The sequence below is a fragment of the Ooceraea biroi genome, chromosome 6 (genome assembly GCF_003672135.1).
Source record: "Ooceraea biroi isolate clonal line C1 chromosome 6, Obir_v5.4, whole genome shotgun sequence".
Lineage (NCBI taxonomy): Eukaryota > Metazoa > Arthropoda > Insecta > Hymenoptera > Formicidae > Ooceraea > Ooceraea biroi.
In genome coordinates, this window is record NC_039511.1 from 7,975,882 (window position 1) to 8,001,799 (window position 25,918).

At 39.7% G+C, this 25,918-nt stretch overlaps 2 protein-coding genes across 39 annotated transcripts in view; one reads left to right on the top strand and one right to left on the bottom strand.

Moving 5' to 3' along the window:
* The window catches only part of LOC105276337, a 334,767-nt gene that overhangs the window by 244,481 nt on the left and 64,368 nt on the right, over positions 1-25,918 (bottom strand). For 35 of the 38 annotated variants that reach the window (XR_003406730.1, XR_003406732.1, XR_003406731.1 and 32 more), the window contains 2 exons: positions 25,031-25,114; positions 21,770-21,830 (listed from right to left, as the gene is read on the bottom strand). Coding sequence is in view for 35 of the 38 variants with exons in the window: in XM_026970859.1 (XP_026826660.1) it covers positions 21,770-21,830; positions 25,031-25,114 (145 nt within the window). In the remaining 3 variants the exon portion in view is untranslated. Of the gene's footprint in view, positions 1-21,769; positions 21,831-25,030; positions 25,118-25,918 lie in introns of those variants that run through there. The other 3 variants (XM_026970862.1, XM_026970869.1, XM_026970870.1) reach the window with 2 other exon arrangements.
* On the top strand, positions 7,463-8,916 carry LOC105276333. Its single transcript, XM_011333855.3, has one exon. The coding sequence runs from the start codon at positions 7,489-7,491 to the stop codon at positions 8,557-8,559; it is 1,071 nt and encodes a 356-aa protein (XP_011332157.1). The 5' UTR covers positions 7,463-7,488; the 3' UTR covers positions 8,560-8,916.

The window sequence follows — 25,918 nt, forward strand, 5'->3', positions numbered from 1 at the left end:
AAATAAAAAAAATTTAATCTTTATCTTCATCGCCTCTTCCGTTCCTTTTGCATGATATCAAGGACTTAATCTTGCGCTGTGTTGTACTCTTGGTCACGATTTCATATGTACAAAGTTTTATAAATACTAATCTTTTTACTTTTTTATCTTTTTTCTTACTTTCTCTAAATTCATTTCTAAAAGCATCATGTTCCTTCACTCTGTTCCGAGTTGGGAGCCACCCTATTTTCTACGTACAAAGTGTTAAACTTTTATATTAAGCAAAAGTTAGTGTGGGATAATATACGGGAGAACACGATTAGGTTGAATACTTGGTAATATATTTTAGATATATGTATACTTGAACAAATGTGTAATGATTCACTTGCCGAGGAACTGTAACCGAATAAACGATAGGCGGGGCTCTCGCATCGTCAACCTGCGCGTCGCGGAAAAAACAAAAGTATATCAAACATAGGGAACTCCTGTCACCTTAACTATGGTCTTATAACTAAATATCACTAGAACGATTTGTTCGTAATTCCTACACTCTCCCCCTACAAATCGATCGTATCAATATTTCCAATACAAAATAATACATTAAATCAAATACAGTTGGTTACAACACCATTCAAATTTTTCTTTAGATACACTCTTTGTAAAACAATCAGCAACCATATTATCCGTATTCACATATGATACTGCTATAGTATTATTTTCAATCTCATCACGTACAAAATGAAACTTTAAATTAACAGGTCGTGTTTTGCTTGAAGATTTCGCATTCTTTAACCACTGAATAGCTGCTTGGTTATCACACCATATCTTAATCGGTTTATCTAAATACTCATTACATTTCAATTCGGTAAGCATATTCTGAAGCCACATAATATCTTTGACTATTTCGGAAACAGCAAATAATTCGACTTCACATGTAGAATTACCTACAGTCCGCTGTTTTTTACATTTCCATGAAATAAGCGAAGTTCCAATAAATATGGCTCCCCCTGAAAATGATTTTCCTTTATCAGCGTTTCCCCAACTGGCATCAAAATACGACTTTAACAATCCAAACTTACGATCATAATACAAACGTTTACACTTTGTTCCACTTAAATAACGCAAAACTCTCTTACACAACTTATAATGTTTCAACTGTGGACAATGATTATATTGTGACAAATAAGACGTTATAAACGCAATATCGGGTCGAGTCCTAATTGCTAAATATAATAACTTACCAACTATTTCTTGATATTTGTTAATATCACATACTTCGTCACTTTCATTATCTTTACAACTTTTATCTTCTCCCATTACAACTGGAGTACTAACAGGTTTACAGTCTGACATTCCGTGCTTATATAATAATTTTTCGATATACTCCGTTTGGCTTAAATATATGCCCTTGCAGTCGCTTTCTACTTTCATTCCTAAAAATGAACCCATTTGTGTTGTCTCTTTAATCTCAAATTCCTTTCGCAATGAAGTAAGGATTTTCTCACATATTTAGTTATTATCATCTAATATAGTAAAATCATCAACATACGAACTAAACACAAAAAACCATATCTCCTTAGGATTAAAAAATATAAAACTCTCTGACGCTAATGGTTTAAGACCATTTCTTATTAATTCCTCTTTTAGTTTGTAATACCAATTTCTACCGGATTGAGGTAATCCATATAGGCTTCTTTTAAGTTTACAAACTTTTCTCTTTCCAAATCTATCTTCAAATCCCGGTGGTAATTCTAAATAAACAGTTTCCTTTAATTTACTATTTACATATGCCGTTTTAACATCAAAAAACCGTACATTTAAATTTTTCTTAGCCGCTATTGCCATTAATACTCTTCATGTATCAATGCTTACTACAGGTGAATATGATTCGTCAAAATCAAGGTGTTTTATTTGATTATATCCTGCTGCTACAAGCCTCGCTTTATATTTTATATTATTACTTTCATCTCTTTTATTAGAAAATACCCATTTACTTTTAACGATTTTTGCATCTTTTGGACGTTCACATATGTCCCATACTTCATGCCTATCTAATGACTCTAATTCATCTTCCATTCCCCTTTTCCATTCTTCCCATTTCTTACTATTACGGGCTTCATCAAAATTATGAGGTAAGGGAATATTTTCCACTAATTGAGCGTATTGTTTATTTATTATTTCCGAGCGTCTTACTCCTTCCTTCCTCAAACAATCTTCTCTTTCTTTTAAATAATTTTCTTTTCGTTTTAAACTCTCTACTAATGTGAGACCTTTTGGTCTCCCTACTTTATTATTTTCTCTATTTCGAGGCGTATCTATATCATCATGATCACTTACACTACTTTGAATATCAATATTCTCTTCATTAACTTCTATCCTTTTATTTTCTCTATTAATTTCTTGTTCATCTGATTCTGTCTCACTTTGAATATTAGCGCCATTATTTATATTATTATCATTACCCTCTATATTAATAAAATCCTCGATATTCCATTTTTCATAATTCTCATCTTTTACATTTTTCCCTAAATAATTACCCTTTCTATTTTCATTAAAAACCACATTGCGCTCTTCAATAATTTTCTTACTTTCAATATTAAATAAACAATACCCTACACGTTCACGCGAGTATCCTACCATTATTGTTCTTTTCCCACTAGGTTCCAACTTATTACGTGTATTCTTAAAAATATGACAAAACGCAATACATCCAAACGTTCTTAAATAATTAACACTAGGCACTTTACCAAAATAAAATTCATAAGACGTCTTTACTTTATTTTTTCTCGGAATTAAATTAATTGTATGTGTCGCATAAGCAACTGCTTCTGCCCAAAATGATAATGGTAAACCGCTATCGTATAATAAAGTACGCGCTCGTTCTAAAATCACCCTGTTGCCTCTTTCTACTTTTCCGTTACTCTTCGGATTGTAAGGGACAGTTTTCTGGTGTTCGATACCCTCTTTACTTGTAAGTGCTCGGAATTGATCGTTTACAAACTCCGTGCCGTTATCAGTACGAATTCGTTTGATTCTTTTACCTAATATGTTCTTACATTTTTCCTTAAATATCTGAAACATACCAAATGTATCACTTTTATTTTTAAGAAAATACGTAAAATACATGTCACTGTAGTCTTCAATAATAAACAATGCATATCGCTAACCTCCAATTGAATTAATGGGCATGGGTCCACATATAGCTAAATGTAACAGATCTAATGTTTCGTTGCTCTGATTGTATACAACTCTTTTATGCGGTTTTCGTGATAATTTGCACATCTGACAAGCTTCGCAATCAATATTCTTTAACTCGTTAGTGATTCCAGTGACAAGTTTTTCTTTTATCAATCTCTGCATATATTCATTGTTAACATGGCCTAATCGACGGTGCCACATATTCGCTGTTCCATTACTAAATCTATCATCACTCGTATTATCGCTTTCATTATTAACGAGCTTTCATTATTATACTTCCGCATTCATAATTAACATTTTCTATCATAGGTACCATACGCACTACAAAATGATTTTCAAATCGATTTCCAAAAGTAATAACCTCATTATTTTCTTTGCATATTTTAACCTTATAATCCATAAAATTAACCTTAAGTTCACACTTCATCAATTTCATTACAGATAACAAATTTGAACGCAATTTTGGAACATAAATAACATCATACATCGTAACATACGTGATTTTACCTTTATCATCATATACTTTAACTTTAATTGAACCAACTCCTTTAGATTCTAATTCACTATATCTACCTGCTAAATAAACTTTTCCTTGAATAGGTTTATAATTCACAAAATATCTTTTATCAAATGTCATGTGTGACGTACAACCGCTATCGATAATCCATTCATCCTGTCTTAATTTTGGACATGTACTCACGTGAAATGCTTGAAAAGTTGCATAATCTAACCTATCTTCCGATACAAGATTTACATCTTTATTAAAATTTCTTTTGTTACTGTCCTTTTTATTCTTTCCATGCTCCGGTGCCTCATGTTCCGATCGATCCTTGCGGTGATAGCAATTTTTCGCCATGTGTCCCATCTTTCCGCACACAAAACATTTCTTCTTGTTGTCCTTTTTGCGATGATTCCTGGATGTGTTGTATGCAGTCTCCTCGCCGCTACTGGTATTCTTCTTTACTACCTCTCTCTCCTTTTCCCTGAGAATCTCGGATATTTAGTCCAGTCTTTTTTCCCGTTGGGTTTTTAATATTTCACGAATTTGACTAAACTTGTTGGGTAATCCACGGACGACATTGTATACGACTTGTCGTTCCGATACGTTTAGTCCTGCTGAAGCACATTTTACCGCCAAGCCCCTCGCCCGGCTAATATACTCGCTTATCGTCTCGTTATCCAGCATCTTGATATTTTTTAGTTCCTCTCCTGCATCGATAGCTCTATCTTCGGCCGGTCCGGCAAAAGTGTCGTAAATTGTCTTCCACAGCCGTTTCGCGTTTGTCTCGTTCGCAAACTGTAATATCTGACTATCACTTAGCGATAACCGTATGCATGCTATAGCATCGGCGTTTTTCTCGTCCCATACTTCCTTATCTAACCTTTTGTCGTCTCCTGATGGTCTGTCACTCGAGAGAACATGTACTAATCTTTTCAATTGTAGTAACGATTCCATTTTTATACGCCAATTGAAGTAATTGTCTGCCATTAGCAACGGGACTGTGGGCAAGATCATCTTTTCTGCCATTTTTGTGTAGTCTCGCCTCGAGCGAATCTTCTCACGCAATTCTGCGTTGATTTCTTTATTACTCGTACCTTCCGTTTCTCCCAAAACCACGCTCTGCTACCAATTGTGGGATAATATACGGGAGAACACGATTAGGTTGAATACTTGGTAATATATTTTAGATATATGTATACTTGAACAACTGTGTAATGACTCGCTATGCCGAGGAACTGTAACCGAATAAACGATAGGCGGAGCTCTCGCATCGTCGACCCGCGCGTCGCGGAAAAAACAAAAGTATATCAATCATAGGGAACTCCTGCCACCTTATCTATGGTCTTATAACTAAATATCACTAGAACGATTTGTTCGTAATTCCTACAGTTAGGCTATTAATAGTTAGGTTATCGATAACAAAACTGTAAGTTTAAAATTCTTTCTCGGTTTTCACATAAACTCCACTAGTCCCGTTATTATTAGTATCTATATTTTAATCGTGGAAAAGGATTTTTCATTCTGCGCAACCAATAAAAGATTTATTTACAAAAATGCCATTTACTTCGTCGGTAATACAGGATACTCCAGGATCCCCTTAAAAATCACTCACTCCGTCGGTAATACAGACGACTCCAGCTTCCCTTTAAGAGTTAATACTTTGAATGCCTCATAGATGCACTCGTGCGTAAGGGAAATAGGTGTGGAAAAATAGTATAATAGTACAATTTATGCTTAGAACAGTAGTTTTTTATTATTTTTACATATTACAGTGGTTTACTAAAAACTAGAGCCATCAGCTCACAATCGATAAGATGATTCTTGTCAAAACAATCGCTAGTTCGTATTACGTTCGATGCATCCTTAGGTTCGTTGGACGCCATATTTGAAAATTGTACGATCTTTGCATCGACTTTATCGACAACACGGTCCAATTGGTCGAACATCAGATCGATACATCTGTTCAGATTAAACATTGAGAATAATGTGGATTCGGTCATCGTCAAACGTACGTTGGATGATTCCAGACATACAAGTTTTGTATTATTACTCATCGCACTAAATCGCCGTCAACGGTCCAACGCTGATACAACTTGCGATATCCTTGCAAAGATGGTTCTGTATGTTCCATCGTTGTTCGTAGAGTCCCTTCCACGTTTCGAGAGACAGTATCAACTCGTTTCCTCGATTATCCCCTATCGCAATCTCGACGTAACTCGGTGATGCCGATTTCCAAAAATTTATACCCCGTAGCTGTCAGCGCGTATCTCCTGCCTAGTATGCGAATCGCGCGACGTGCGGGTAAAACGCTATGGGAAAAAAATAATGAATAAAAATGTTTACTCTAAAAATCACAAGTATAAGACAAAGGAAAATTCTTTAACTTACGTGGTATATTTTCTCGGCGGAGTTTCAGCATCCTGAAGCGGAACGTAATAATTCATGTGTGCGTTGCTCCCCTGACCGGTATACATTGCTGCTGCTGCGGGAATCGAGGTTTTTCACGCGCTGTGGCTGATGCAAAACTGAACATGCGCGAACACATCTGAACGTGTATATATACGATTCTTTACCGCAGGGGAGGGGATTCTTTACCACAAAGGGGAGGGGATTCTTTACCGCAACAGAGAAGGGAAAAAAGGAAGTAAGAAATTGAAAACGTATTTTATACATAATATATTTTATGCTGAGACCACCAGTTGAACATTTTAAATACATTTTGCAAAGCGCAGTGCGATACATGTTTGTTACAACGTAAAGTGTGCGTAACGTCCAGCTTATTCAAAGATGGTATGTCCTCGTAGTGAGCGTCAATAATCTTGATGTAGACATTATCGTCCAGAAGCAGATTCCGCAGCCATTCGCGTTTCTCGAGTCCCCTGACGTATACGATGGGTGATGTTTCGTCGTCGTCGTTCATCATACCCATCACCGCCTTTGTAATCAGATCTTTAGCCCTGCTGTACGGAATCGTTCCATCCTCCCATTGTATTCCATGATGATGCGCCGTCAGCCAGGAGGCTTGCGATCTCTCCGCTTTGGTGAGACCGTGCCATGGTCCGCAGGGTCCAAAAATATAGTGAGAGAGAATATTTCCATTTCTCAGCACGGCAAACTCCTTCACTACAAAGTTCCCGCCGACGATGAAGCCTTGCAAATTCACGAATGTTTGCACGGACATGGCTGGTCGTTGTTGCTATATCAACACGTCAAGAAGATGACTACAATCGTTCTCGATGAATCGCGGATGTTTTATATATTAGTTTCTCGATGTTGTCGCGCGCTTAAGTGATTCTGCGCACAACGTTGGTCAACGGGTTGTACTGGGGAGCGGCGCAATTGGACACGTTACGATTGGACACGGTGCAAATGAACACGTTGCAAATGGACACGTTACTTTGCACACGGTTCAATTGGACACAGTGAGATTGGACGCAGGAATTTTAGATAGAGTAGCTATTGGACACCGTTAATTTGGACGCGAATGAATTTTGTACACCGCTAACTTGCACACCGTTTATTTGCACACCGTTCAGTTGCACACCGTGCAGTTGGACACGTAAAAATGCACACCATTCAGTTGGACACGCAAATTACACACTGTTCAGTTACACACCGTGCAGTTGCACACCGCTCAATTGCACACTGTTCAGTCGGACACCGCTCAATTGCACGCCGTTCAGTCGGACACCTCTCAATTGTACACCGTTCAGTCAGACATCGCTCTAAGATTTAATGAATTTGCGGTACCGCAGAGCGGTTAGTCGTTGCCGATATCATGTCGGGGTGAAACGCGAGCGATCGATAACATGGCTGGAAGCAATGATATTCGCGAGCGTGAAAAGATCGTGAAGGAGATTGAGAGAACGAGCGAATCGATCCGCGAGAAACATTGTGCTCTGAAGACCGGTAAGATCGAGGACGATATCGCGGCGAAGAGACAATTTGGGCCAATCATCGAACCGCTGCAAAAAATCGTTGACAACTCGATCACGCGCGCGGTGAAAGACGAGCCGGACGATGACGTGGTTATAGTACCACGCACCCTGAAGCGCGAGAAGGAAGAGAAGGACGCGATATGGAGGAAGATAAAGAGGAAACGAGCGAACGACTCGTCGGATCGCGAATCACGCAAATCGAAACAGCGTATCAGCGATGCACCGCATGCGCCATCAATAACCTCTACGCCGCGTACGACGATTGGAACCGTACAACCGCCGCCGATGACTCTTCCAACCGAGGACGTTTTCGAAACCACGGACGATTCGTTCGCGACGTCCGTTCAACGAGAAGTGCAAACGCCAGAGGGTCAAGAAGCGTTGCGGGCTCAATTGGGTCCGTTGAGTCAAAAGTACGTCGGGGCTGTCATACGCCGTGACAAAGACATAGATAACATGTACGGCATTTATTTCGGTAGTAAGCGGTTCGAGGTAGACAACAACGATAACATACTTCTCGACGATGTGCGATACAGAGGTACACCCGGTCTTTACGAGCTGATTTTCATGAAACGTTCCGACGATGTCATGTACACGGAAGACGATTTGCAAAAGTACAAGAGCATGTTGCTGATGACGAACGCGCATAGATGCGATTACAGCGTGCAGTATCAGATAAAGAGTAACAGGGGACACAAGTACAAATGCGTAATCGCACCGTTACTACCAACTGAACCTAAGACGAAATCCGGAAGAGGATTACCCCGCGCTATGGCACTGAACGACAATGCGATCGATTACGTGCACTGGGACGATCCCAACAAGCTGGGGGATCGTCTACGATTGCTCGAAGCTTCGCGTCAAGCCGGACACAACGCTCACAACAACGAGATGCTATCGATCATCGAGGAACTTCGCGAGGCTGGTATCATTATAAATTAACACGCGTACCGTCAAGCTGAACCAGTCGATCAACGTCACTCGCATCGAACAAATGTCTCTCACCAAATTTGGACAATCCGAACGAGGAAACGACGCAACCGGCAACGATTCGCATCAGTATTGGAGCGGATTAGTAAGAAAGTACGTGCACCGTAACGCTCTGTGTCGTGTCGCTACGGGCTTTGACGCAAAGTCGCACAAGATTAGCCGTGTAGCGCAACCCGAGACTAATACCGGCGCCGTTAATAAACTGTACGTGGAACGGTACGTTGAAACGTTGAGGAATCAACAGGGAGAATTTGAGAAGAAACTGAATGCGTTCGAGAGGGACATGAATGGGTACCAGTCCGCGCTAAACGATATTCGATAGGCGCTCACAGATCTCAAAAGTATAAGCAACGGCAACCCCCCAGTTCCCCCGCGCCACTCCAGCGCGCCCCCACCGCCCCCGCGCCACTCCAGCGGCCCCACACTGCCCCCGCGGAGCTCCAGCCTCAGCGAACGATCCAGGAATAACTCAGGAAGGGGTATAAACAAGTAACGGACGACCGCGATGGACGAGCTTCGACATATAAAGTTGGAAAGCGAGGGTTACAAACAGCTAACCAATGAAAATAACGATGACGACAAACGGCTAAAGAATGGCTTTCGAACGGGTATCGAATGGATAGTGAACGGCTCAAGAACGGCTTTCGAACGTTGGTGAACGGCTCAGGAACGTTAGCAAACGGCTATTGAGGAGTAACGAACGAGAAGGGACCGACCGCGAACGGCTATTGAAGCTGTAACAAAAGGGTGCGAACAGGTACGAACGGGTATCGAACGGCTCAACAACGACTTTGCGCAAATCATTTTATAATTTCTTCGGGCATAATACGTGCCGACCAATCGATGATTTGCATCCGTCAAAACATGAGCTCCGAAGGACGTAAGAAAGGTACCGTCAGTTCCGAGAAGCGACGACTCTTCGAGGAGCTGCATGCTCCAGCGAGAAGAAATTTTCCACGAAGACGCATCATAGTTCGGGGATATGATGACCTGTGGCAGGCAGACGTAGTCGAGATGCATCCGTACTCGCATTTCAACAGAGGTTACCACTACATCCTCACTGTCATCGATGTGCTGAGCAAGTACGCGTGGGCCGTGCGGCTCAACAGCAAAGGCGGAAGCGAGACGACTGAAGTTATCGCCGAGATAATTCGAGAGAGCAACAGATGTCCGAAAAACTTGCAAACCGATATGGGGAAGGAATTTTACAAGGTAAATATATACAATAACGGACCCAGCCTCAATGACATTGACCTTGACATATATTGCAGAGGTCACCTCCCTGAATGACCTTCAAAAGGTTTTAGCCGTCGCTCGTTGTTTATTAAAAAGTTATTAACAAAAGAAGTTTAATAATTTTGCACGAATTTTCCACGCGAAGCAAGGACTTGAGTTTGACATATATTACAAAGGTCACCTTCCTGAATAACCCGAACTAGGTTTCATCCTTCGCTCGTTGTTTGGTAAAAAGTTATTAACAAAAATGTTTAATGAATAAAGCATAATTTTACGATACCATATACGTTTACGAAAGAGTATATTTGATGGAATTTTAGCTTTAAATCAGAAATAGGTTTGGGTTAGGCTATATTTTCCGAAACTGGAGTCCCGGACATATACGCTATTTTTCAGCCCGCTTCGCGAAAGGGCGGGGGAAAGGGGCTTTGCCCCTCCCCCCGCCGGGATCCGTGGCGTGTACCAGGTGATCAAAATCTGCACGGTGAAATCTGTTACACTGGCCCCGGCGGGGGGAAGGGCTTTATCCCTTCCCCCGCCCTCCCGCGAAGCGGGCTGAAAACGAGCGTATGTGTCCGGGGCTCCAGTTTCGGAAAATATTACCTAACCAGGTTAGGTTAGGTTAGATTAGGTTATGTTAAAGCAGAGAATACTTTGTATTAAACTGTTTGTGCTTTTGGTTAAAGTGAAGAATACTTTGTACTTATATTAAAAGAAACTATTCTATATATTAACAATTTACTGCTTTAAATGACTTTCCTTTCTTCGTTCATATACACATTCGTCGTTTATATCTTTCAATATTCAAAATAACTACTATATTTTCGAAATTTCTTTTGTTAATAACTTTTTCATAAACAACGATCGACGACTAAAACCTTTTGAAGGTCACTCAGGAGGGTGACTTCTATTATATGTCACGGTCAAGAGGTCATCGGGGCTGGGCCCGTTATTGTATATATTTACCTTTTACAATACCGACGTGCAACGACTCATGAGGAGACATGACATCAATCACTATTCCACGTATTCGGTGTTGAAGGCATCGGTCATCGAGCGATTCAACTGTACGCTGAAGAACAACATGTGCAAGATGTTTACACTCAACAGAAATTACAAGTGGGTCGACGCGCTACCGCGACTCATCGTGGAGTACAACACCCGAAAACATTGAACGATCGACATGCGACCCGTCGACGTAACCCCCGCGATCGCTGAGAGACTCTTGACTCCAACGTACAACACGATAAAGATCGCTGGTCCAGCCAGGTTCAAAGTAGGCGACTCAGTACGCGTCAGCAAGTACATGATGGTCTTTGAAAAGAGTTATACACCAAATTGGACCACTGAGGTGTTTAAAATCATTAAAGTGCAGAGTACCAATCCCGTGATCTATATACTCGAGGATTGTCGCGGAAAATCTATCGCTGGAGCGTTCTACGAACACGAGTTGCGTCGCACGACCTATCCGGACGTGTATCTTGTAGAGAAAGTATTGCGCAGGAGAGGTGACGAGGTCTACGTGAAGTGGTTGGGATTCGATGGATCACACAATTCATGGATACACAAGGACAATGTCGTTTAATGCATTTATTTCTTCACAAACATACATAAGGATATATAATATAAGTGTATAACTATATAACAATACGATTGTAGCGGACACACCACTGTGAAGAGTGCAACGTCACGTCATTAGCAGCAACGTCACTGTCTCAAAAGTAAAAAGATTAGTTGTCAGATGGCGATTGTGATATAAAAATTCTCGCAAACAAAAGAAAGGATGGTTGGCTATAAAAGGGCGAATCTTTGAGGCCTAGCAGATCATTCCGGCGCGAGACGCCAAAGAGTTAAGAGCCTCCCGCATCTTTTGCTCAAAAGCGCTAGCCGCTAAAAAGCGCCAGCCGCTAAGAAATCCTCACCGGCGTTAATCGCCTTCTCCGAAAGCAACTAACCTTGGCACCACGGCGAGCAAGACTTCAATTTCCTGGAGGAAGCGCCGTCCGACTGCACTCTCGGAGGCGCTTAACACCAGGAGGTCATACCATCGGATCCCGCCGCATACCTATGCCCAGAAAAGACCAACTCTTTCTCTGGGTCAGGAAGGACGGACATCCTCGCGACCAACCACACCGGAGCTAAAGAGGCAGGAAGTAATTCCGCCATTACTGTCGTCAGAAGTAATATCTCCTCGACGAAGTACAGAAGCGCAGACGGACCAGCAACAGGAAGCCGTAACCACTGCCACGCAGACGACGGCAAACTGCGAAACACCAAGGACGACACGCTCCACCCAAACCAAGAGACGAGGCGGAAGAAAACTGTTTAATAATGTAAGACAAAGACGGAAGACTTGATAGTTGACCTTACTGGCAATGTATTTCAAGAATTGTTTTCCACAACGTTTCGACCGTGTATTCAGTCCTCTTCAGGTGGTACAAAAGTATACAAAATAACATGCCTAGCACGCTCTCTATGTAAGAAAAACAATGACATAAACAATATAATTACAATAAAGAATCAATATATAGCCACTAATAGCGCAAAACTTACGTGTCAAGACCCTATTAAGTTACAAAAATATATAAACGTCCAATGAGATGAAAACCTTGAAGTCAGTGCAGGAATAAACAGTTAGAATCCAAGTTACAAATAATTACGTCAAACGGAGTAAAAAAGTTGAAAACAATGTAGAAATAAATAAATAAATAAATAATTAAAAACAGTGTACAAATAAGTAAAAATCCAGGTCCAACGTAATACAAAGAAAGCGGTCTACTTCTCATACAGGATGGAGATAAACTGGCAGTCTGTTTACGAAATACGTATGATGCTGTCGTATATGTCCGGAAGATTATCCGTGTTCGTTTGAAGGTTGATAGGATTCGCAACTCTCTTAATATAAAACATTTCAGCAATCTCTCTCATGCATCGATGTTGTTAACGATGTAAAAGTTTTGTTGACAATAATTTTAAATTGCGCAAACTGGCCAAGTGTCGGATGGTCGGATATTTTTGTGCATTAGATGCAATGATTATTAGGAATCTATTTCAACTACGCGTCAATAATTTCGTCAGACTTAAAAACGCAGCCATTTCCATATTCCATATTGTTGGGCTTATCGATAAATAATAAAGTGCAGCGAATATATTCGTGAACGACTGATTTAATGTCACACAAATAATTATAATGTGCTTGTTGAACATAAATCGTGTTCAGCTAAATGAATGTAATATGAACAACAGTCCTAATAACTTATGCGCACGAGGTAAGTAAGTATAACGTAAGAGCTAAACAGTTACGCGCCAAAGCGATGGAAAAACAAAAGCATACATTCGCATAGAATCAATATCGATCCTTACTCATCGCTCAGCGCCATCACTCACACAAAAGTCGAATTCACATAACGCGCTCTATTCAAACACAAAGATTTGAGAATACTCTTTAACACATATAAACCTATTAATAAGTAGGAATCATTAATTAATAATATTTCGTTGTGAAAAAATACCACCCCACGCCAGGAATCGAACCTGGAACCTCTCTCATTCCGTGCGAGCGTCTTTCCAATTCGACCATTGGGGGTAAAATTTTTGGTTCAAACCAAAAATTAATAATGTTAACCAAAATGTTTAATAATGTAACTGTTTAATAATGTTAACAATTCAAAATGTACACAATGTTGTAAAAGCGTTTAATTAAAAAATAATAATAAAAATAAATAAATAGAAAAATCATTACGTTCGCTCCATTGTGATAGAAAACTGAAGCGAGAGGAAAACACCTCACGATGTATACAATATACATCGATGTATACAATACGATGTATACAGTATATGAAAATACAATGATATATATGAAATACAACTCTTTATTATTACAATAAAACAGCTTTTCGACGAGCACTGGCAATTTATTAAAAACGTAAAGGGAACACAACGTTTCAACCTCTCATCAGGTCCTTATCAAGTGCTTGAGAAAGTCTATCTCTAAAAAACACACATATTCAAAAATCGAAATTAACTAACATTACAATAATAACATAAAGGAACTTACTCTGCTTGAGATAGACTTAATAATATTCACAAAGAACAAAGTTCAAGTTCGGTAGATACATGTCCGTAGTTGGTGGCAGTCAACAGGAAAGTGGGATCATGGAGAAAACATGATGTTTGTCAAAATCGAATCGTATATACCGGGTAGCATTTCAGTATCTTTCTGCATATTAATGGCATGATCATGTCTCTTAATAATATATCATTTCCGCTAACTCGCGCCTTCTCAAATGTTTCTCATGATGAAGGACATTAACATTGGACCAATCAAAACAATGACCATTTAACCCACTATGCCTGCTGACTCTTTATTATTATCCTACGATACATATTTTATAAGGGTACGCGGTAATGTCCCCACGGTAACGTGTCCGTAGACTTGGGTACGATGTATCGTTTATCATCATGTGGACTCAGAGCGATTTTTCTCTCGCGAACGGTGTACACGTTATGCAGCTTCGATGTTATACGCGATTGATCTCGAGTCATTTCTATGTGGTCTTTCAAACACTGCATGTAATCATCGAACGCTATCGTTCGCGCGACTACATTAGTTTTAACTCCTTTCGCTTTCTTCGTATCTTTTTTGCCCTCTACCTTCAACGCATACATTTTCGCTCTGAGCCCCACGAATTCCGTCATTATTGCGCCGTTGTTTTCATCCTTCATTAAGCCGAGTACCTTTTTATTTGCGAGCGGAATACCATACGCATTATCGACCTCGTAATCGCTCGTGTCGAATCTCACAATATCATGTTTCATCTGCTCATACACGTCCTCGTGCTCGATATGATAAATCAAACTATCGGTATCCATGTACATGACACCTTGCATTTGTCGCGATATAATGGTAACATGTACTCGTGGTGAAACTCATACAAATAGACCTTGGATATGTCGAGGATACACATACCCACGTAGATCGGTTTGTTAAATTTCACCTCGAGCTTACGCATTTCGATCGCGACCAGGTTTTCCGAAAAGATGCTGCGACTATGAAAATTGAGTTTATCAATCATTGCCTCCGCACCGTACCTTCCGTTCCACTGCGTTAAAAATTTAACGTCGACGTGATTGCGCATATTCTCTATGGTTTTGCCGAATACCGCGTTGTTCATCAATTTATATAATTTTTTTCAAAATCGTTGGTCGCGCGCATTCTATACTGTGTATTTAACTCAATGTACTCACGAAGCCATGGAGATTGTGCAAATTCTAATACGCGATGAACTTTTATTATCCGTAAACCATGACGCGTACACTGTTGCAAGTTGCGGTAATGTATGACGTACCGCTTCTTATTGTATAAAGTTGCAAACAACTTATCCTGCCGATTGCCCGGCGGCTTATCGCGCGTCGGACAGAACGGTAGGTCAGCGTGCACGTCATGCAGATGCTGCGGATACTCGAAATCGACCTCGAGGACGTATCCTTTTGGCGAATCAGGAGTGATAGTTTTCACGTCGAAATTGGGAATATCATCGATCTATCGAAAGTTCGCATAGGGCAGTGGTTGACACATTGCCCATCCGTACAAATTATTTACATCATAATACATCAGGTACGACGAAGGTTTTGATGGGTCGTACGACTACATGGACTTGTTGGCCTGCGCGTACCTGTGCGAACATTTGTTCAGGCTGCCGCGTATACCGCGTTCTATGAACAAAACCATGTCGACGTCCGTAAGGAGTTCAAAGTTTATACGTGTATGTTTTAACATCGCGTCCCACGTAAAATCGGGCAAAGTGTAGTAATACGCTGGATCAAAACTCTTGATGCAGCTATCGCGGAAATTTTCAAATACGTCGGCCAACAACAAGACATCCGTTTTCAGGTATAAGTCGCTGTACTAGCCGAGCGTTCGAATGGCGAACCGTTGCCACACGTTGACAGCGTGCGCGTGATCGCTCTCGGATATCGTATCACCAGTCAGAGAACTGAAGAATGATTCGTGCGATGGTAGACGAGTATCTCGCAACTTTTCAACACAATCCACATACTCGTAGGGGAAAACGCTTTTTCGCATCAATAATTCGAAGTCTTCATTTGATAAATTAGAGAATTCGGATCGTACAATTTTAAGTTTGTCTTTGCTGAGAAATGATGACAATTTATCCAGGCTACTACTTAAAAATTTAAACGAATCGATGAACCGCAATTGCACGTGGTTTTGGCATTGTTTGCCATCTGACTTGTTAACGTGTTTCGTAAACGAAATGTATTTTTCTTTATTAATTGGCAATAGGTCGACATTGCCCTCGAACGCGGTAGCTACTTCCTTAATAATAAAATGCGCGTCGTAGCCGGATACATTGTGGAACACTATCGGAATAGTATAGGAATCTTTATAATCTAGATTACAATTCGCGTGCGCGGGACCCCTGTACCGACCGGTCAGGTGGCAATGATCGCGTACTCTCGTGTCGTCAGGCGCGAACGGTTTTTCACATATATGACAGTGCATCGCGCTATTAAGCTTTTCGCACTCCTCCCGCGTTAATTCTATCATGGGAACATTTTCGGATAGGATCGCTTTCACGCGGAATGCCAAATTTCGCAGTTCCTCGGTGAACCATGCTATACAATCGGTATCGCACAATCGATAAGAATTTTTAACTTACTTAATTTCTTGAAGTTATTGGGATTCCACGGATGTAACTTTGATTAATTTAGTTTTTAATTTGTTAAAATAAATTAATTCCACTTAGTTAAAATAAAATAACAATATTTACAAACATGATTATATTGCTTATAAAGAAAAATTCTTTAAGTTTCTCTTAAGTTTAAAATGCAATAAATTTGGTTTTTAGGGTAACAACATATTAAAGTATTTTTTTCGGAAAATATTATATTTGTGATGAATATAGTTTGTCATATTTGTTGTCTTCTTTTCTTTTCGTTTTTTTTGTTTAGAATTTTAACATTGCAATTTTTCAATTCCAGGGGGAGCAACTGCCCCTCCTTGCCCCCCCCCCCTCCGGGCGCCCAACTGATAAACAAAACGATCGAGGATCGAAACGCGACTCCTCAATCCGACGAGATCTTCAATCTTCAGATGGAGTTGTTGTCGATTCCTGTTGATGTACAAGGTACGACGGATATCAAGCGACGCGGTAGCGTCGCGACGCCAAGTACATATAAAGAACTAGGTTCCGAGCAATGAGAGCCACTGTATAGACGTCGGGACGCGACGGGATCGGTACCCGGGTAATAATCTGATTGTATGAGCATTGCACGTAATATCCTATACTACATACTTGATGACGCTGGTAGAGTTTCGGATTGTCAGTCATCTTCTGTAGGATGCACTCCAGATCGACATATATGACGAACGGCATTCGCTCCTTCCTGTTGTAGTTTGTGAATTGCAACCACTTGTTGTCTTCGTTGGGTAGAACGATGGCGCAATTGTTCATCCGTTGGCAATCTGCGGTGTGGGCCTCCAATTTCTCATTAGTATAGAAGTAGTGCAGACATCTGCAAGAATAAAAAGAACTTGTTAATTTCTAGCAATGCATAAGTATTTATTATATAAAGGTATAATAAAGCTACTTACCGATCGCAAATGTATTTTTGCCCGTTCTTCTTGCTCAGTTGTGAGCTCACCAAGCGGGACAGATTCTTAATGCACGCGAAATGTCCCAAGCCGTTATCCTGTGGATCCTGCATGTACAGCAGATTCACGTACTTAGTCTTCTTCTCATCGGTGAGTCGTATCGGTACGGCTGTAAGTTTTTCCTCTTCCTTCTTTTTCTCCAGGATGGATATACATTTACCGATATGTTGTTGTTGAGACGTTCGAACTTTGAAATGTCCTTCAGCGTTACAGGAAATTCAATGCCTTCAAAGTTGAATACTACCGTGTAGTGCGGATAGGAACATGGTCTATCTACGTGTTCTTCCGCCGGATGAAGGCAGCGACCACTGACCACGCGAAACATGCATTGTCCATAGAATGCACGTTTATCACAGCCTTCTTCAGCATTATCTCCCTCAGTAATTTAATCCTGCATGCATCGGATTGTGCTTGTTGATGTTAACCGTCAGGTCCAGTATACGCGACAATACCCACCCGCTATCGCGCTCCTAGAACTCCTTGAGAGACGCCAGGGTGGGTTCAATCACGTATTGCGTGAACCACTTTTGCAGATCAGATGTAGGGAAGAGTGCTCGGTTTCGCGTATTGATACTTTTATTGGCAGTTTTCTCACCCGCCACAAATTCACCATTGAACATGGTATTCACTTTCAAACTTTCGTGTTCATTCATCAACTTTTGCACATGATCGAGTACTATGCTGCTACCGTTTTCCAGGAATCGCCGCGGGTCGACGTAATCTGCGTAGATCACCGCACCAGTCAGAATGCGGTTTTTGAACGCGGTATCAATTTCTCGCCGAGAGAGTTCCGCGCTGGAAGGCTGTTCGGCGTGGTCACCACCACCACCGAAATGTATGAAGCGTCTTTCCAAACACTTCTTCAATCCCTCGAGCCGCGCGATTCGAGCCACTAACACGACTGATTGCGTCCTAGAGATAGCCGTGGACACTTAACACGACTTTTCTCTTCTAATTGTGTGATGCACTCATCGCACTGTTGCACCTATGCGAAAATTCACACAATGTTGCCACTCGCGATGATTCTGCTACAACACCTTCTTCGATTTGGTGGAGTTCCATGTTTTGCACAGAACTTCTTTTTTCACAAAGAACTTGAAAAATTAGTTGAAGACTCGAACTCTTGTCCTTTTATACCATGGAAATGTCTTGGGGGGAGGAGTTTACCGCAAATTTTGAGTTTTTGGGATAATGGAGTGGAGACATCGTGTAAAGCAATTCGCCAGATGTGAGGGTGGAGACTTTGCGTGAAAAGCAATTGGTTTCAAAATTTGAGATTTTGAAGAGAGAGATGGGACTTGGCATGGAGAGGATTTATTGTAAATTTTTGGAGAGAGAGAGAGAGATGGGACTTTGCGCGGAGGAGATTTGTTGTAAATTTTTGGAGAGAGAGATGAGACTTTGCGCGGAGGGGATTTGTTGTAAATTTGTGGCAACATGAGGGAACGTGAGTAATAAACCACTAGTTGGAAAGGAAATGTGAATTTTTAGGTGAACTTAGGCTTAGGTGCAATCGAAGGCCGCGGCTTTTGTTGACTGGGGCGGCATCCTTTGTAATAAACTGACTTCCGACACTCAGCGTCGGCGTTGCAGTGAGAGTTTTGTCCGAAAGAATGTTTATGATTTAGCGAAAAAAGTTTTTGGTGCAATGGAGTACGTGTCTGAATGCACCTAGACGCAAGTCACGACAGGCGCCGAACCCTGTATGATGTCATAATAACATACATCAGGATGAAGACAATAAATGTTAAGATATTTTCCGAAAGAAAGTTTATGATTTACAAATAGTTTATGATTTAAAAATATTTTTCTCGTGAGTCAGTCGCTGGACAGGCACCTACTGGACCCAGTATGGCGTCACAAATACCGCAGATCTGAATGAAGAAAGTAAAGTACATTCAGATGGAAATGATAAAATAAATATTAAGTAAAACAAAAAATTTTTCGAAAGGATGTAGTCTTATATTACATCGTAAGATGATACATCCGCTGAACGTAACATCACCTTACGACATAATAAGATATTGTTAAGATATAATATAATCCATTCATTCCAGCAGCCGGATATCGGCGCTAAAAAGCCTTTAACCGCATAAACATATTTTAATTTATAAAATAATCGGTTACTTCCTGGAATAAAAGTAATATAATAATAGAAAGTATGATAGTAAAAATGTCACACTTCCACAGCATTATAAATCATAGAGCTACCCCCACTACCATGCCCTTCGTCCCGCGTGACGTCATAAATCTTACCCCCTCTCCAAAAGTGGTCCAGAACTTTCCTAGTCTATCTACTCACCAGACTTTATTGATACTCATAAACATAACGTTTCGATCAATATTCAGATCCTTATCAAGTGTAATATAAGTCAATTGTCTAATTCTCCAATTCTAACAAATTGTTTGTTTTAAATTTCTTTTAGACAAAAGGGATTTGTTAATCAACAATTGACTTATGTTACACTTCATAAGGATCAGAATATTGATCGAAACGTTGTGTTTATGAGTATCAATAAACTGCCAGTCTGGTCGTTAAAGAAATTTACATTTCTTAAGTTTCCTGGCGTTACGAAATTAGATTTACGAATCAACTAAAAGATTGAATAATAAATGAGATTTTCCATTTAAGATTTTAAAGTTGACTTTGAGATCTCCTTCATAACTGTACTCAAGGTCACACGGTTATCATCGTTTGATGCACTTATTGAAACAGTACAACTTTTGTATGTAACATTTTTTTTCTCAAATGTCTTGTTTTCGAGGTATTTTACCGGTTCGATACTTTTTGTTCACCCTGTATGCACATATACAGTATTGGTTAAAAAAATTAATATATTTTATTTTAATATCTATCTCATGTAGTAATTAGATCTAAATCGATTTAAATATTCGTGCAATGAAAAAAGATACATTTATTCTTCTAGGAGAGCTCTTTCTTCCATTAATAAGGAGAAGACCAAGTAATGACCCCTTGGATTTCGCTCAACTTTTAATATATTTTAGTCCACCCCTTCCACTAACAAACTGTCATACAACTCTTGCCAATGCGCAATAGTTTACGAGTTATAAGAGTTTAAAGTTTACTACGTATTGGATATATCAAGTCGATAGATTTGCAAGTAGCGAGCGTAGCCTGGCGAAGAAGATGCTAGACAAGAACGCTAGACGTCTCTCGTTCGAATCCTGTTGCAATTTTTCTTTCTTCCTTATAAACTATGTATGTAGCAAACTTTAAACTCTTATAACTCGTAAACTATTGCACATTGGCAAGAGTTATATGACAGTTTTTTACTTAAGGAAGTACATAAATTGGGAGTGGTGCACTTGGACACAGTACAATTGAATATCGTGCAAATAGGCACCGTTTATTTGGACACAGAAACTTGTACACGGTTCAATTGGACACCGTGCAGTTAGACACAGTAATTTTAGATACAGTAGCATTTGGACACAAAAGATATTAATCTTTTACACCGTTTCTTTGTACACAGAAAAGTTGTACACCGTTTAGTTGTACACAGAAAAGTTGTAGACCGTTCAGTTGTACACAGAAAAGTTGTACATCGTTTAGTTGTACACAGAAAAGTTGTACACCGTTCAGTTGTACCCAAATGCACGGTGTCCAATTGAACCGTGTACAACTTTTCTGTGTACAACTGAACGGTGTACAACTTTTCTGTGTACAACTAAACGGTGTACAACTTTTCTGTGTACACAGAAACGGTGTAAAATATTAATATCTTTTGTGTCCAAATCCTACTGTATCTAAAATTACTGTGTCTAACTGCACGGTGTCCAATTGTACTGTGTCCAAGTGAAGGCGACTTCATAAATTACCCTGGTTAAAGCTCATTGGCTTCTTTGAAGAGCTAGAGCTACACTAGGACGTTTGTGGATTCACTGGAGAACGCACAATAAGCCTTCTAGGCTGCAGTGTTTGGGCGTAGGACCACCCCCGTGTAGTATTATTATTATGACAGTTTGTTAGTGGGAGGGGTGGACTACAATATATTAAAAGTTGAACGAAATCCAAAGGGTCACTACTTGGTCCTTTCCTTGTAAGCTCTGGACGTAACATCTTACAATATATTTATTTGGTAACAACACAATAATTTTAATCATCATTACGCAATTGTTTGTAATTCATAATAAGGAAAATAGTGACTATGAAGTTTTTCACAATTTATAAAAACATTAGGTATTCAAATTATAAAATTTATAAAATTACAAAACAAAGTAGATACTCACTAGAAATACGCACAAATACTGCATTTTCTTCGCTGTTCACTGTTACTTCCGTTGTTCGTTTCTGTAAAAAATATAAGTAAATTATTAACTTTCATTAACTCATTATAATTGTTAATGTAAATGTTTGGTGTGTACGAAAGTTTTAACTTTTTTTCAAATTTTTTCGCTTCGAATGCATAACATATGCAATACAATTTAATCATCTTAATATTTTCATCGTTTTTTAACTTATGTAAAGTAAACTTATGTTAGTATTTTTTGAATTCAATATGTTCGTTAATTATGCTGAATCGTGCCACGTTCGTGCTACTTTCTGTTGTAAATTGTACCTCACAAGGGAGGTTAGATATATCGGAAATTTAGAAATCTGCAACTTTGCATAAGTATATAGCATAAGTATATAGCATAGAGTAGATGGACATAGTCACGAAAGTTTTTGTTGGTGCCAAGATTTACTTTTCGAGAAAACACCCCCTCGAAAAATATATAAAAATATTTTTTGTTTCTAAGCGAATATTGTCAAAAGGATGAGAGATACGAAAAACTGTTCCAAATAAAGTTTTATGGCTTCAAAAGCGCTTTATATCAGTATACAGGATGGGCCATTTTAATGTCCCACCCCAAATATTTCTTTTCTTACGCCTTTTACAAAAAAATGTTTCCTACAAAAGTTGTTTGACCTTGGGGGGGACACAAAACAGCGATATCAATTTGTTCGCAGATGGCGCCACTTTCGAGATTTTTTCATGGCGGCGATTTTTTTAAATGGAAGTCGATTTTTTTCTCGAAATAAAAGTTGTAGCTGACAATGAAAGGAATACAACGGTTTTTTGTTTTTTGAAATTGGACCATTTTTCGCTGAGTTACAGTGTTTCAAAATTTATAATGTAAGTAAAAAGCTTCCACGCCCATAAGTACAGTGTGCGTACTTTGTGACTCCAAATCTCCACCTGTGTGTGCGTATGTGTGCGCGCGCGTGTGTGCGTGTGCGTGCGCGTGTGTGTGCACGTGTGTTTCTCTCCATTCTCTGGACTAATGCTCTTCTGTTCAAACTTCCTTTTGATGGTTCACCAGCTCGAGAGACGCATTCTCCAGTGCTTAGCATTATCCAGGATGAACGACGTGGACGTGGCGGGGCTTTTATCCTTTGAGATGCTTGATTTACGTGAGTTCCCTTGCCTCTCACAATTGGGGTGCTTGTTTAACGTGAGTCCCCGTGCCTCTCACAATTTGGGGTGCTTGTTTATCGTGAGTCCCCGTGCCTCTCACAATTGGGGTGCTTGTTTAACGTGAGTCTCCGTGCCTCTCACAATTGGGGTGATTTTTAATATGAGTCCCCTTGCCTCTCACGTTTGGGATGCATTTTTTAAATGAGTCCCTTCACTATGTTACTGAATGTTTGTAATATTAGCACAAATGCTCAAACAAGTTTCCATTGACAGCGGCACACTTTATTAAACGTAATTGACAGCTTTCTTGGACTTTTTGCAATACACCAGGAGTAATTTCTGAGAATGCGTTTCTGATACGAATTTTCATGTTGTCAATTGATGTTGGTTTTGTCGCAAAAACTTTTTCTTTTACGTATCCCCACAAAAAAATCTAGTGGCGTAAGATCAGGAGATCTTGGCGGCCACTCTTGTGTTTGACTACTGATGCCGATCCATTTGTTTTGAAAGAGATTATTTAAATATGTAACTACGTGGAGATGTCTATGGGGGGGAGCTCCGTCCTGTTGGAACCACATATCACGACGAAGTTCCAAGATAACATTTTCCAAAAGACATGGTAAATGATTTTGAAGAAACATCAGATAAGTTTCACCATTTAAATTTTCCTCGAAAAAATAAGGTCCGATCACACAATTGCCTATAATTCCTGCCCAAACATTTAGAGACCATTGGTGCTGAAATTCTTCATTTCTCTGCCAATGAGGATTATTTTCGGACCAATAGTGACAATTGTGACGGTTTAGTCCTCCTCTGTTATTAAACGTCGATTCATCTGTGAAAAGAATCCTCGAGAAGAAAGATGGATCTTCAGCAAGTTGGTTCTGAACCTAATCACATTTATCGATAAATGTGTCTCTCTAAATGTGATTTAAACATGTTGATAAATATGGACGTATTCCAAAAGCACATTTATCGATAAATGTGATCTCAGAATACAGGCCAAAGCCCCGCCACGTCCACGTCGTTCATCCTGGATAATGCTAAGCACTGGAGAATGCGTCTCTCGAGCTGGTGAACCATCAAAAGGAAGTTTGAACAGAAGAGCATTAGTCCAGATAATGGAGAGAAACACACGTGCACACACACGCGCACGCACACGCACACACGCGCGCGCACACATACGCACACACAGGTGGAGATTTGGAGTCACAAAGTACGCACACTGTACTTATGGGCGTGGAAGCTTTTTACTTACAATATAAACTTTGAAACACTGTAACTCAGCGAAAAATGGTCCAATTTCAAAAAACAAAAAACCGTTGTATTCCTTTCATTGTCAGCTACAACTTTTATTTCGAGAAAAAAATCGACTTCCATTTAAAAAAATCGCCGCCATGAAAAAATCTCGAAAGTGGCGCCATCTGCGAACAAATTGATATCGCTGTTTTGTGTCCCCCCCGAGGTCAAACAACTTTTGTAGGAAACATTTTTTTGTAAAAGGCGTAAGAAAAGAAATATTTGAAGTGGGACATTAAAATGGCCCATCCTGTATATAAATTTTCCAAATATGTAAAATTTTCCAAAATACTCTCACTACTCACTCTTTTTTTAAATTGTAAAATCTTTTTGCAATCAAAATAAAGCTTAGAGTAAATATGCAATTTAGAGGAAGCAGCTCGAATTACTTTGACCTTGACATATGTTGTCATGTCCCTGAGTAACATTCTGAAAATCTTACCGGCGGTCATTGTTTATTAAAAAGTTATTAACAAAAGAAATTTATTAGTTTTGCGTACGTTTTCGACTGTCCACATGAAGTAAAGACTTGATTTTGACATATATTATCTAGGTCATTCTTCCGAGTAATCTACAAGAAGTTTTTAGCCTTCGCTCGTTGTTTATTAAAACGTTTAATTAAAATAAACAAATACAGTATAAATGATTTTGCACGACTTTGCAGCTATCCACGTGAAGGGAGGAGTTACGAATTTATTTAGGTTAGGTTTTTGCAGAGAGAGGTTTTTGCAGGGAGAGAGGCTTCGCCCCTCGAATCCATCCTGTCACCATTATTGCTGTGACATTGACTCACCTGAGCGAGTGGCACCCGTTTGGCCACGTTGATATTGACCACGGTCCCGATTGACCACGTTGAGATTGACCACGTTCCGATTGACTACGTTGATATTGACCACGTTGCGATTGACCACAGTCCCGAATGACCACGGTCCCGATTGACCACGTTAATATTGGCCACGGTCCCGATTGACCACGTTGATATTGGCCACGGTCCCGATTGACCACGTTGACATTGGCCACGATCCCGATTGAAAAAGTCAAATATTGAGACTGTTAGATCTATCTTATTTAATAATTGTTACCCTTTTCAATTTATTGACAAATACATTAACCAAAGATTGAAGATAATTAAATATGTTAAGGTGGGTATTGAGAATGATGTTAATGACAGACAAACGAATAACACCAATATAATTATTCCACATATCAAAGGATTGAGCGAAGACATTGTACGAACGCTTAAACGTTATAGTATTGATTGTATTTATTCGGTCCCGAAGAAGCTGGATTGTTTGATTAGAAGGGGTAAGGATAGATTGATGGATTGCGGACAGGTGTAGTTTATAGAATTGATTGCATAAACTGTAATGCATGTTATGTTGGACAAACCAAGCGACATTTGAATACGAGACTTAAAGAACACATATCTGACGTTAAGAAACATGAGAGTAAATCACTCGGTAGTTAGTAGGCACAGAATATTAAACAACCATGAATTTGATTGGCAAAACACGAGGATTTTACACCAAGAAAAACATAACAGAAAAAGGGAGATTACGGAGATGTTGTTTATTGAGAAACATTCTGACGCGATTAACATGCAAAAAGATAGTGAAAATCTACCGGATGTTTATGATTCTGTTTTGAAAGGCATTTGAGACTTGTTTTGCTATGTTACCGC